A 12,964-nucleotide genomic window follows, 5' to 3' on the forward strand; every position below is an offset into this window, starting at 1 on the left:
AGTGAAGGGCAGACAGGGAAGGAGGAATGATTTAAAGCGAGGGTCTTCCGGGTAGGGAGCGACCAATGGGTGGGATTCCCTGTGGGCCCTGCTTTTTGTTTTAGATCCATGGGCTTATCAACACAAAATTAAATAAAAAATATATTTTAGAAAATAATGGCAACACTAGCTATTCTCTCATGTAATTTGAAAGGCCTTAATATTCCTATCAAGCGTTCCAGCTGTCTTGATATTCTAGCAAGAAACCAAACAAAACCAAAGGTGTAACCATAATGATACATAAGAAACTCAAAATCACCATCCTTGGTAAAGGCAAAGATCAAGAAGGCAGAATCACTTTCCTCAAATGTATCCATAATGGAAAGAAAATTGCCTTTATTAATGTGTATGCTCCAAATTCATATGATCCTATGTTGTTGTTTTTTATTCCTTGAACAGCATATTGTTAGAATTAACTGAATTCCAACTGGTTATTGGGACAGACATGAATTCCATTCTGGACATGCGGAACAAATCTAGTAAGACCAACTACAATCCGCAGGCAGTCAAGGCTCTCCAACGTTTACTGTCTGATTATAACCTTGTTTCCTCGTGAGCTCATAACCCTAAAACAAAAGAGTACACTTTCTATTTAAACAGGTACAAAACATTCTACCAAATCAATTTTGTATTATTATCTACTCCTAGAAATTTGACATGTGAGCCTATCTGATCATCATACTTATTACTGCTAGATGCAAATGTCAGAATCTGCTAAAGGAGCCACAAGATGGCGCTGTAATGTGTCCTTACTACAAAATCCTACTTTCTGTCAACAATTTGAAACTTCGTTGAATTCATTTGTAATGTTGAACAAAAATTCAGTCGATGATCCTTGGATTTTATGGGACGCCATTAAAGGTTTTATTAAAAACAATACAACTGCATTTGCATCTGGGCTGAATAAATCACAATTAAAGACGATTTCAGAATTGGAAAAGTTGTTAACGATGTTAGAACGTTCTCAACAAACACTTTTTCAGACCAGGTAGCGACTACTCTCTTCAAAGTCAAGACAAAACTAAATCTATTGATAAGACAGAGAGCAGAAGTTTGCCATCCATCGAGTTAGACTCAACTTTACTTCCATGTTAATCAACCCAGTCATCTACTGGCTAACAAGCTTCGCAGTAATGATCAATTAACAGATATTGCAACTATTGAATCTGATCAGGTAAATTACTATCAGAACCCATATTAATCAACTAAAAGATTATCCAATTTCTATAAAGAATTGTACACCTCTGATTGTGAATCCACACCAATTGATTGGTGTGATTGTGAATCCATCCTTTTTAAAAGATGTAAAAACTCCTCTCAACTGAGGAAGCCGGCTTGCTGGGAGCCCAAATTTCTCTCCGTGAACTCAAAAGGGCATTGAATAACATGATCACCTGATTGTTACGGTATTCCTCCTGAGATCTCTTTACATTTTTGGAACCAACTATGTCCACTGTTACTTGAAATGATTATCACAGCCGTTCAGTATCGCTCTGAACCCAAAGGTTCATTTGGAAGAGATGCAAATACAGCACTAATTGAGCTTTTATTTAAAAAAAGACACCACCCAGTGCTCTCACTATCGCCCTCTATCTTTGATAAACAAAGATATTAAACCATTGTCATCCCATCTCCGAAATGTACTTATGTAAATTGGTACCTCTGGACGAAAGCAAGTTTGTTAAAAAACTAATATCCTCAGATAATTTATTTTTTACTTAACTAGGCAAGTCAGTTAAGAACAAATTCTTATTTACAATGACACCCTAGGAACAGCCTTGTTCAAGGGCAGAACAACAGATTTTTACCTTGTTTACCTTGTCAGCTCGGGGTTTCGATCTAGCAACCTTCGGGTTACTGGCCCAACGCTCTAGCCGCTAGGCTACCTGCTGCCCCATCCGTCGTCTATTACATATTTTACATGCTTCATCAGAAACCAAAGCTCCTTGGGCAGTTCTATTTCTCAATGCAAAAAAAGCTTTTGATAGACTAGAATGGTCATATCTTTAGTCAGGTTTGGAACATATCGGACGGCTCCAATTTTATTTTGTGACTAAAATACTCAGCCATAGTAATAACAAGCAATAACTGCTCTTTTCCGTTCAGAATAACTAGCAGTAGCAGGCAAGGGGATTCCATCTCACCTCTGCTATTTATATTGTCTATGGAACCCCTGGCCCAGGCAATTTGACAATCAAAAGAAATTAAACCTATATCTCTCAATTCTACGGATTACGTCATATACGCTGACAATATCTTACATTATCTAGACAACATATCTCAATCCCTCCCAAAAGCTTTGAAAATCATAGAGCTGAATTTGTTATAAAAGTTATAAAATAAGTTATAAAATAAATCTAACCAAATATGTCCTACTGCCTCTCAAGACTTCGATGGAGGACTCCATCTCTACTTATGGAGTCCCATTTTTCCCATTTTAAATATTTGAGAATAAATATACAGTACCAGTCTAAAGTTTGGACACATCTCATTCAAGGGTTTTTCTTTATTTTTACTATTTTCTACATTGTAGAATAATAATGAAGACATCAAAACTATGAAATAGCACATATGGAATCATATAGTAACCAACAAAGTGTTAAACAAATCAAAATATGTTTTAGATTTGAGATTTTTCAAAGTAGACACATTTTGCCTTGATGAAGTTAATTTGTGGGATTTCTTTCCTTCTTAAGCCATTCAGTTGTGTTGTGACAAGGTAGGGATGGTAGTAAAAATAGTTGTAAAAAATGAAAACACTTGAATGAGTAGGTGTGTCCAAACCTTTCAACGGTACTGTACCCTAAACTATATACAGTACACCTATTTTAATATCATTTACTCTCTTTTATTCAGGTGGTATGTGTAGGATTTTGGTCCTTGTATTTCTGGTCCCTGAAAGGGGTGGCCTAAAGATCTAAAACTAGATACAACGACTATACAATTTTTAATGGACCTATATATTTTCAAATAACCGCCCTTTTTCTGGCCTGCAAATTGATTTTGACAAACAAATTATTTTTCTTGGTTCTCTAGATTGACTTGATATGTGTCCTTAATGGGATCAAAGTATCTCCCACACGGTGTACACAGTCTCTCTCACACACACACACAATTTGAGACTTGAGGAGACAAGAACAATTGTGCAGGCAACATAACGATTGATGAAGGCATTGGTGTTTGTTAAAAATATTTTGTCATCTGATTTCATGTTGACCTAACCCTGTATAACCCTAGCGACCTGATTGTAACCCTAGTTGTTAAACCCAATGTCTATCCCACAAAACAAAGTCATTGTGAATTGTGTATTAGATTACGGATTGAATGATTTGGAGTACTCTACAGACCACTCTATACTCCTGTTGGTGAAGACTCAAAATAAACCCTTGAAGTGTTATCACTGTGCAGGAAACTTTTCCAAACACTGCCACCTTGCCAGTCTGCAAATCCCACAACTGCCAGGGGAGCCTAACCAGCTTTCCATGCATGCCATTGTCACACACCTCTCACATTCCCACACCACTTCCTATATTGTGAACTTGAAGTTCAGGGATTAAAGATCAGTATTAGCATTACATAATCTCTCATCAAAATAAATAGGATTTTGTTTGATATTTCTCTCACACATACTACTTTACCGTCTTCCTTTCTCACTCACTCACTCACTCACTCACTCACTCACTCACTCACTCACTCACTCACTCAGTCTCTATCTTGTTTTCACTCTCTCGTTCTTTCCATCCTTCCTTCACTTCGTGGCACCGTCATAGGATGCCACTTTTCCAACAAGTCAGTTCGTCAAATTTCTGCCTTGCTAGAGCTGCCCCAGTCAACTGTAAGTGCTGTTATTGTGAAGTGGAAACGTCTAGGAGCAACAACGGCTCAGCCGCAAAGTGGTTGGCCACACAAGCTCACAGAGCGGGACCACCGAGTGCTGAAGCAAGTAGCATGTAAAAATTGTCTGTCCTCGGTTGCAACACTCACTACCGAGTTCCAAACTGCCTCTGGAAGCAATGTCAGAATAATAGCTGTTCGTCAGGAGCTTCATGAAATGGGTTTCCATGGCCGAGCAGCCACACACAAGCCTAAGATCACCATGTGGAATATCAAGTGTCGGCTGGAGTGGAGTACGCTACCTACCCGAATGCATAGTTCCAACTGTAATGCCTACCCAGAAGAGTGGAGGCTGTTATTGCAGCAAAGGTGGGACTAACTCCATATTAATGCCCATGATTTTGGAATGAGACGTTTGACAAGCAGGTGTCCACATACCTTTGGTCATGAAGTGTTGAGAGGGAGACTGGCTGTGGCAGCCAAAACAGCCAAATACATCTAAACGTGAATCAATTCTTAATTGCGATATGGTTCTTTCATAATACATCAAAATAATTTCACAAATGCAAAATATATACTTAGAACTAATACAATTACCTCACGCTGATATGAAAGATAAGGTCCTTATGTTTCCAACACCATACTGAAAGCAATGCGTGTTACCGTTCAGGTTGAAAGTCGGGCTCTAAATAAAACCTCCCCCATCGGAAGGAAGATGCCTTTGTGAATAGATTTTAAAGTTAGCTAGCATCTATGAATAGGTTATCTCTCCCTGTGCTTTTCGTTTTTATGGCCTGAGGGTCATCGGTCTTTGTTGAAAGTGCCACTCCACATTAATATGTGACCAGGTGTCAGTCTGCTGCCCGTTTGGAAATATGTCACCCTGGCCATCGCAGTCATGAAAAAAGTGTTGTGAAAGTGCACAGATAGTTTTATCTCTGAAGGACCAGGTCCAACTTCAAACTGTCACTGACCCTTGATTAATTCATCAGAACTGGATGGGCGGCCATGTGCAAAGTTTGATACAGTGAATGAGAACTGAAATCACCTTTATTAAAATAAATGAACTGGTATTATAATAAAAACAATGCAATTGAGAAAAATAGTATCAGTTATTTTAACAGATTTTATATTACAATATTGTGAAAAATGTATACATGACAGAGACATGAAGACAGAGACATTTAAAATTAATAAATTGGGAATTTAAATATATACTGTAAATGGAAACTTATTAACCAGATATAGTATTATTATGTAAAAACAGTGAGAAAAATGATAATTATTCACAGTTTTTCCTAGTGTGTTTTTGATATAGGAGACCTAGAGGCCTTATATACTGTAAGTGAGGATACAGTGCATCACCCCATTACATGAAATCTCCATTCAACCTCTGACTTTTATTTGATAGGATCTACAAGACAAGTCTCGAATCACCCAGACAGATGTCACTTCATCTGTGGATTAAGGCAAAAATGTGGCTCTAGGAGAGGGTTCTCCAACTGGCGGCCCGAGGGCCGAATTTGGCTCATAGGTGGTTTTATTTGCACCCCAAGTTTTCTGAGCAAAAAAAATACAATGTTTTTATTTTTTCATTGTTGGACATAATAGATTGTAAAAACACCAGGAGATCAGCTCCAAGTGATTTTAATTTGAGAAATCTGTTCCCAAGTATTCTCACGCATAACAGAGAGACATTTGGTCATATACAAATGTAAGCACGTTTTCGTCAAACATTATATCTGTTTGGGCTTCTTGCGGTCAATTTGCAGTCTCCAAATTATTTGCAATTATGTTCCGGTCCCCCGACCCTCCACTCAAGAAAAAATAGGCCCGTGGCTGAATCTAGTTGACATACAAAATACAGTGCTTTTTGTGACGGAAAAGATTTTGTCCATATCGTGGCTAAGAATGTCCATATCAATTCCTCGTGTTACTTGTCTCCTGTAGTTTGGTCTGGATCCTTCAGGTGGTTATAGCTGTAAAGGTTTTTCTGGTTGAGGAAAGTGAAAGGACTTGGTGGTGCAACTCCAATTACGGTTTTGATGCTCTCCCCCTTCCCCTCTCTCTCTCTCTCTCTCTCTCTCTCTCTCTCACTCTCTCTGTCTTTCTTTATCTCTCTCTTCCACCATATCTCTCCCCCTTTCTCTCTCTCGTCCCTCTCTCTCTCTCTCTCTCTCTCTCTCTCTCTCTCTCTCTCTCTCTCTCTCTCTCTCTCTCTCACTCTCACTCTCCTGGTTGTGAATCCTGCTCAGACAAAGATGAGGTGTTGGTCCTCTGGCACTCCATACTTGCCCTTGTGCTCCTCAAACAGCTGGCTGAGTTCTTCTGTGTAGAGCTGATGGAGGGCGTCAAGCTCCTCCACTGTGGGCTTCTCATTCTTCTCCACTCTGATTGGCCGTCCCACTGTGGAAAGGACCAAGGGTATGCATGATGACATTACATTCAAATATAGGTTACTGTAGTAGTCACTGGTGTACCACACAGCCCCACTGTGCGGGGGGGGGGGGGGCATGAGTTCTGGAGGGCCCAAACCAAAAACAGGCCTTGTGAAACTGCGGTATGCCACTGGTAGTAGTGCATAATTGGCAAAAACGTATTTGCTTTTGAATATGATTTTACTCATGAGTTTACTTTTCAAGTGGGGATTGAAAATTAAATATGCCATCGTTGGGCCTTGCCAATAGATGTACACAGACAGATGACTAACTGTGTGCCAGCCATTGTTGCTGAGTTGCGGCAAACTGACAATGTTACTATCTAGTAACATTCTAGTAAGTAAAATATTTCCAAGGGCGAAGCTGCCCCTCTCTGTCCCTCTCATATCAATATTCCTCATGTTTAATGACAGAGAACCATCTCTGCCAGTTAGTTTACTGATATGAAACTTCTGCCAAAAACAACAATTGCCTTGCAACATAGAAATAGGATAAAAAGATCTGGCAGATATAGTGACGTAGAATGTTACTCACCCACAGTGTTGATGGGCTTCCTGTAGGGCATGATACCATAGCTGTACTGGAAAATGCCCCGCGCGTGGAAGAGGGGCAGAGAGATACCCATGAAGCTCTGCAGCTTGTCCTGAATCAAGCGGATCCAGGTGCCTCGAGGGTTTTCCACCTGGTCGAACAACTCATTCTCCCCGAAGGAGAAGACCGGCACCAGATGGGCACTAGGGAGGGAATGGGTAGAGGAGAGTAGTGGGGTGACGGAGGGGGAGAGGAGAGGTGAGGTGAGTTGAGACAGAAGTTATGCCTTCAGTTCTGTTACGATCATCTCTATGAGTTTGTAAGGTACAGTATATTTGTAGAGAACAGGCCCAGATTCCATTTTACTCATGGGTGTGTTGAAGTTTGTCCTAAATGATTCCACTATTGATGTAATGACATGTAAAATGCTTGATTTGAGCAAGCTTTGTGTATCCCACGAAATAAGACTCGAGCTGCTGTAGACGAACTCGCTGTATTACCAGCAAAATCAGGGGAAAACTGAGTTGGGTAATGTCATTCGAAAACATAATGTTAACTTTCAATGCTATGCGGATGACACACAGCTGTACATTTCAAAGAAACATGGTGAAGCCCCAAAATTGCCCTCGCTGGAAGCCTGTGTTTCAGACATAAGGAAGTGGATGGCTGCAAACTGTCTACTTTTAAACTCGGACAAAACAGAGATGTTTGTTTTAGGTCACAAGAAACAAAGAGATCTTCTGTTGAATCTGACAATTCATCTTGATGGTTGTACAGTCGTCTCAAATAAAACTGTGAAGGACCTCGGCATTACTCTGGACCCTGATGTCTCTTTTGACGAACATATCAAGACTGTTTCAAGGACAGCTTTTTTCCATCTACGTAACATTGCAAAAATCAGAAATGTTCTGTCCAAAAATTCTGCACAAAAATGAATCAATGCTTTTGTTACTTCTAGGTGAGACTACTGCAATGCTCTACATTCCGGCTACCCGGATAAAGCACTAAATAAACTTCAGTTAGTGCTAAATACGGCTGCTAGAATTCTGACTAGACCCAAAAAAATTATCATATTACTCCAGTAATAACCTCCACTTGTAAGGGCTGATTTCAAGGTTTTGCTGCTAACCTACAAAGCATTACATGGGCTTGCTCCTACCTATCTTTCCAATTTGGTCCTGCCGTACATACCTACACGTACGCTACGGTCACAAGACGCAGGCCTCCTAATTGTCCCTAGAATCTCTAAGCAAACAGCTGGAGGCAGGGCTTTCTCCTCCATTTTTATGGAATGGTCTGCCTACCCATGTGAGAGACGCAGACTCTGTCTCAACCTTTAAGTCTTTATTGAAGACTCGTCTCTTCAGTGGGTCATATGATTGAGTGTAGTCTGGCCCGGGAGTGTGAAGGTGAACGGAAAGGCACTGGAGCAACGAACCGCCCTTGCTGTCTCTGCCTGGCCGGTTCCCCTCTCTCCACTGGGATTCTCTGCCTCTAACCCTATTACAGGGGCTGAGTCACTGGCTTTCTGGGGCTCTTCCATGCCGTCCATAGGAGGGGTGCGTCACTTGACTGGGTTGAGTCACTGACGTGGTCTTCCTGTCTGGGTTGGCGCCCCCCCTTGGGTTGTGCCGTGGCGGAGACCTTTGTGGGCTATACTCGGCCTTGTCTCAGGATGGTACGTTGGTGGTTGAAGATAACCCTCTAGTGGTGTGGGGGCTGTGCTTTGGCAAAGTGGGTGGGGTTATATCCTGCCTGTTTGGCCCTGTCCGGGGGTATAATCGGATGGGGCCACAGTGTCTCCTGACCCCTCCTGTCTCAGCCTCCAGTATTTATGCTGCAGTAGTTTATGTGTCAGGGGGTTAGGATCAGTCTGTTATATCTGGAGTATTTATCCTGTCTTATCCGGCGTCCTGTGTGAATTTAAGTATGCTCTCTTTAATTCTCTCTCTTTCTCTTTCTTTCTTTCTCTCTCTCGGAGGACCTGAGCCTAGGACCATGCCTCAGGACTACCTGGCATGATGACTCCTTGTTGTCCCCAGTCCACCTGGCCGTGCTGCTCCAGTTTCAACTGTTATGCCTGCGGCTATGGAACCCTGACCTGTTCACTGTGATTACTATTATTTGACCATGCTGGTCATTTATGAACATTTGAACATCTTGGCCATGTTAAGCAAAGAACAGAAGCATGGATAAACAATAACATTTTAAAAGCAATTAAGCTTAGAAATGAACGCTTTCTGGAGTTCAGGAAATCCAGGGCAGGTTATGTTTTTATTGACTGTAAGAAATTAAGAAATTAGGTTAACAGGATGATAGAGAAGGCCAAGAAAGATTATTTAAATGGTTGAGAACAGGAATAATCAGGAGAACAGGAGTAAATTATGGAATTGTCTGAAGCTGTTGGGTTACAGTAACAGACTGAAGAACAAAACTCAAAATCTTAGCTTGGACATTGGAGGAAAGGTTACATCAGACAAGACCATGGTTGCAGACAGTCTGAATAGCTACGTTACAACTATAGCTAATACATTAGCGAGAAAATTACAGCAGTTTTACTAGCATCAAGTCGATGCTTTTTCATTTGAAAAAGTGTCTGAGTCAACTGCGTAACTCACATTGTAAATCTGTATATTGAACTAGGCATTTTTCCCAGTGAACTAAAACATGCAAGGGACATTCCTCTATATAATGAAAAGAATAATGTCGGCCTGTCTCAATCCTGTGTATTTTATCGAAGGTCATGGAAAAGATTATGTTCTAGCAGATTGAGTTATATTTCCTAACATAACCTGAGCTCCAGTCTGGCTTTAGGAAATCCCATTCCACTGACACTTGCCTACTATATCTAACTGACCCCATCAGGAAGGAAGTAGATGGTGGGCCATTTTGTGCTATGGTTATGTTAGATCTCCAAAAAGCATTTGATACAGTGGATCATGAGATTCTGTTAATCAAACAAAGAGCCATGAGCTTTAACAACTTAGCCATGAATCTGTTATCTCTTATCTGATAGGAAAAAAACAGATGATGTATGTGGATGGGACCCGGTCTAAAACCAAAATCTTGAACTTTGGGCACCCTAAGGGAATGTGCTGTGTCCACTTTTATTTCTGTTGTATATAAATGATCTGAAATCTGCCTGTCCATGTGACCTTTTCCTCTATGCAGATAATTCTGCACTGTTGGTTTCCCACAAAGACAAAAATGTGGTTGAGAAAGCCCTCAGTGCTGAACTTCTGAACGTCAGTAAATGACTATATGACAGTAACCTACATGTGTCAAACAGACCACTATTGTCCCTGTGCCCAAGAAAGCGAAGGTAACCTGCCTAAATAATTACCGCCCCGTAGCACTCACATCAGTAGCCATGAAGTGCTTTGAAATGGTCATGCCTCGCGTCAACACCATTATGCTGGAAACCCTAGACCCACTGTAAGGATCGATGCAGGAGATGAGAAGCAGGTACAGGGAGTGAAGGTTTAATAGCTGACAGACATGAAATGGAACAGAATCTGGACAGGAACACATACTGTAACAACAATTAATACTTACACAGGGAACACCGCCGAGGAACAGACAGATGTACAGGAGTAATCAACAATGTGAAGGAGTCCAGGTGTGTCCAATGAGCCTGCTGCGTGTTGGTGACAGGTGCGTGTAAAGAAGCGTAATCCTTGAGCGCCAGGGTGTCACCCCCGCTCCCACTCCCCCTCCCTGGCGCTTGAGGGCTCCAGGCTACCTGTCATTATACGCACCTGTTACCATCATTGCACACATCTGCACTCATTGGACTCACCTGGACTCCATCACTTTGTTGTGGGCCCTGCATATACGTCTGCTCCTCTGTGTTGTTCCCTGTAGTAGCATTGTTTGTTGTGTCGTGTTTATATCCTGTTCCGTTGCATGTCCATCTATATTAAATGGTTCACTCCCTGTACCTGTTTCTCATCTCCTGTGTTGGGCGTTACAGAATGCTACTACTAATACAAGAAGCATCAGGGTTATGTTTTGTTGGTGACATCGGGCTTGGATTCCACCGCCGATGGAACTGGCTCGTCAGGCTGTCACGCCCTAGCTGGCTCGAGACGTTTCCTTGCCTCAGTTGGCTCGGCACGTTCCCTTCCCACGTCATGCTTCAGCTGGCTCATGGGGCTTCTACGCCGCTGCGGGATCGTCAGGCTGTCATGCCTCAGCCGGCCCGTCCGGCTCGCCCATGTAGGACACCGGGTGGAACCCCTAAAGGGGGGTGGGGGTACTGTTCTGCCCGCTCCCCCTCCCTGGCGCTCCAGGGCGCCGGGCTACCTGTCATTATACGCACCTGTTACCATCATTGCACGCATCTGCGCTCATTGGACTCACCTGGACTCCATCACTTTGTTGTGGGCCCTGCATATACGTCTGCTCCTCTTTGTTGTTCCCTGTAGTAGCATTGTTTGTTGTGTCGTGTTTATGTCCAGACGCTGTTCTTATTCTGTTGCATGTCTGTCTATATTAAATGGTTCACTCCCTGTATCTGCTTCTCATCTCTTGCGTTGGGCATTACACAGGGAGGGGGAGCGGGAGCCGGCGTGAAACCAACTCCAATTCACATACCACACCAACTGATCCACAGATGACGCAATCTCAATCGCACTCCACACTGCCCTTTCCCACCTGGACAAAAGGAACACCTATGTGAGAATGCTGTTCATTGACTACAGCAAAGCGTTCAACATCATAGTACCCACAAAGCTCATCACTAAACTAAGGACCATGGGACTAAACACCTCCCTCTGCAACTGGATCATGGATTTCCTGACAGGCCGCCCCCAGGTGGTAAGGGTAGACAACAACACATCTGCCACACTGATCCTCAACACTGGGGCCCCTCAGGGGTGTGTGCTTAGTCCCCTCCTGTACTCCCTATTCACCCACTACTGCGTGGCCAAGCACAACTCCAACACCATAATTAAGTTTGCTGATGACACAACGACAATGATGAGACAGACTATAGGGAGGAGGTCAGAGACCTGGCAGCGTGGTGCCAGGCCAACAATGTGAGCAAGACAAAGTAGCTGATCGTTGACTATTGGAAAAGGAGGGCCAAACAGGCCCCCATTAACAACGACTGGGCTGAATGGAGCGGGTTGAGAGTATAAGGGCATGAGGCGAGACCCAAATGCAGACACAGGCAGATGATTGAGCTCTAATATTTATTATAACAAAAGTCGTTGGCAAAGGGCAGGTTAGGTACAGGGGAGAGTTCATAAACCAGGTCAGAGGCCAAACAGTACCAGGCGATAGGCAGCCTCAAGGTCAGGACAGGCAGGGTTTCAGTAACCAGGTCCCGAGTCCAGACAGTACAAGACGATAGGCAGGCTTGAGGTCAAGGCAGGAAGAAAGGTCAGGCAAGAGGGTTTGGTGTCAGGACAGGCAAGGGTCAAAACCAGGAGGGCTAGGAAAAACAGAGACAGGGAAAATAGGAGCAAGGAGAAAAACGCTGGTTGACTTGGCAAAACAAGACGAACTGGCACAGAGAGACAGGAAACACAGGGATAAATACACTGGGGATAATAAGCGACACCTGGAGGGGGTGGAAACAAGCACAAGGACAGGTGAAACAGATCAGGGCGTGACAGAGAGTTTCAAGTTCCTTGGTGTCCACATCACCAACGAACTATAATGGTCCAAACACACCAAGACAGTTGTGAAGAGGGCATGACAACACCTTTTCCTCATCAGGAGACTGAAAAGATTGGGATGGGTCCCCAGATCCTCAAAAAGTTCTACAGCTGCATCACTGAGAGCATCCTGATTGGTTCCATCACCGCCTGGTATAGCAACTGCTTGGCATCTGACCATAAGGCACTACAGAGGGTAGTGGGTAAGGCCCAGTACATCACTGGGGCCCAGCTTCCTGATGTCCAGGACCTATATACTATATATGCCTATATAGGTGGTGTCAGAGGAAGGCCAAAAAATTGTCATAGACTCTTCTCTTCTACCCCTAAGCCATAAGACTGCTAAACAATTAACCAAATGGCCACCCAGACTATTTACATTGAACACCCCCCCCAACCCACCCGCTGCTACTCGCTGTTTATTATCTATCTTTGCATAGTCATTTTACAAATGACCTC

The 12,964-nt window shown here is 42.9% G+C and overlaps 1 protein-coding gene across 1 annotated transcript in view; it reads right to left on the reverse strand.

The window, feature by feature from the left end:
• Positions 1–4,905: 4,905 nt before the first annotated feature.
• LOC109872499 (2-acylglycerol O-acyltransferase 2-A-like) overlaps positions 4,906–12,964 on the reverse strand; it is a 28,369-nt gene continuing 20,310 nt past the window's right edge. The window contains exons 5-6 of the mRNA XM_020463759.2: positions 6,846–7,045; positions 4,906–6,279 (exon numbers count right to left, since the gene is read on the reverse strand). Of these exons, the coding sequence (XP_020319348.1) occupies positions 6,125–6,279; positions 6,846–7,045 (355 nt within the window). The 3' untranslated portion in view covers positions 4,906–6,124. The remainder of the gene's footprint in view (positions 6,280–6,845; positions 7,046–12,964) is intronic.

Source organism: Oncorhynchus kisutch, linkage group LG28 (genome assembly GCF_002021735.2).
Source record: "Oncorhynchus kisutch isolate 150728-3 linkage group LG28, Okis_V2, whole genome shotgun sequence".
NCBI lineage: Eukaryota > Metazoa > Chordata > Actinopteri > Salmoniformes > Salmonidae > Oncorhynchus > Oncorhynchus kisutch.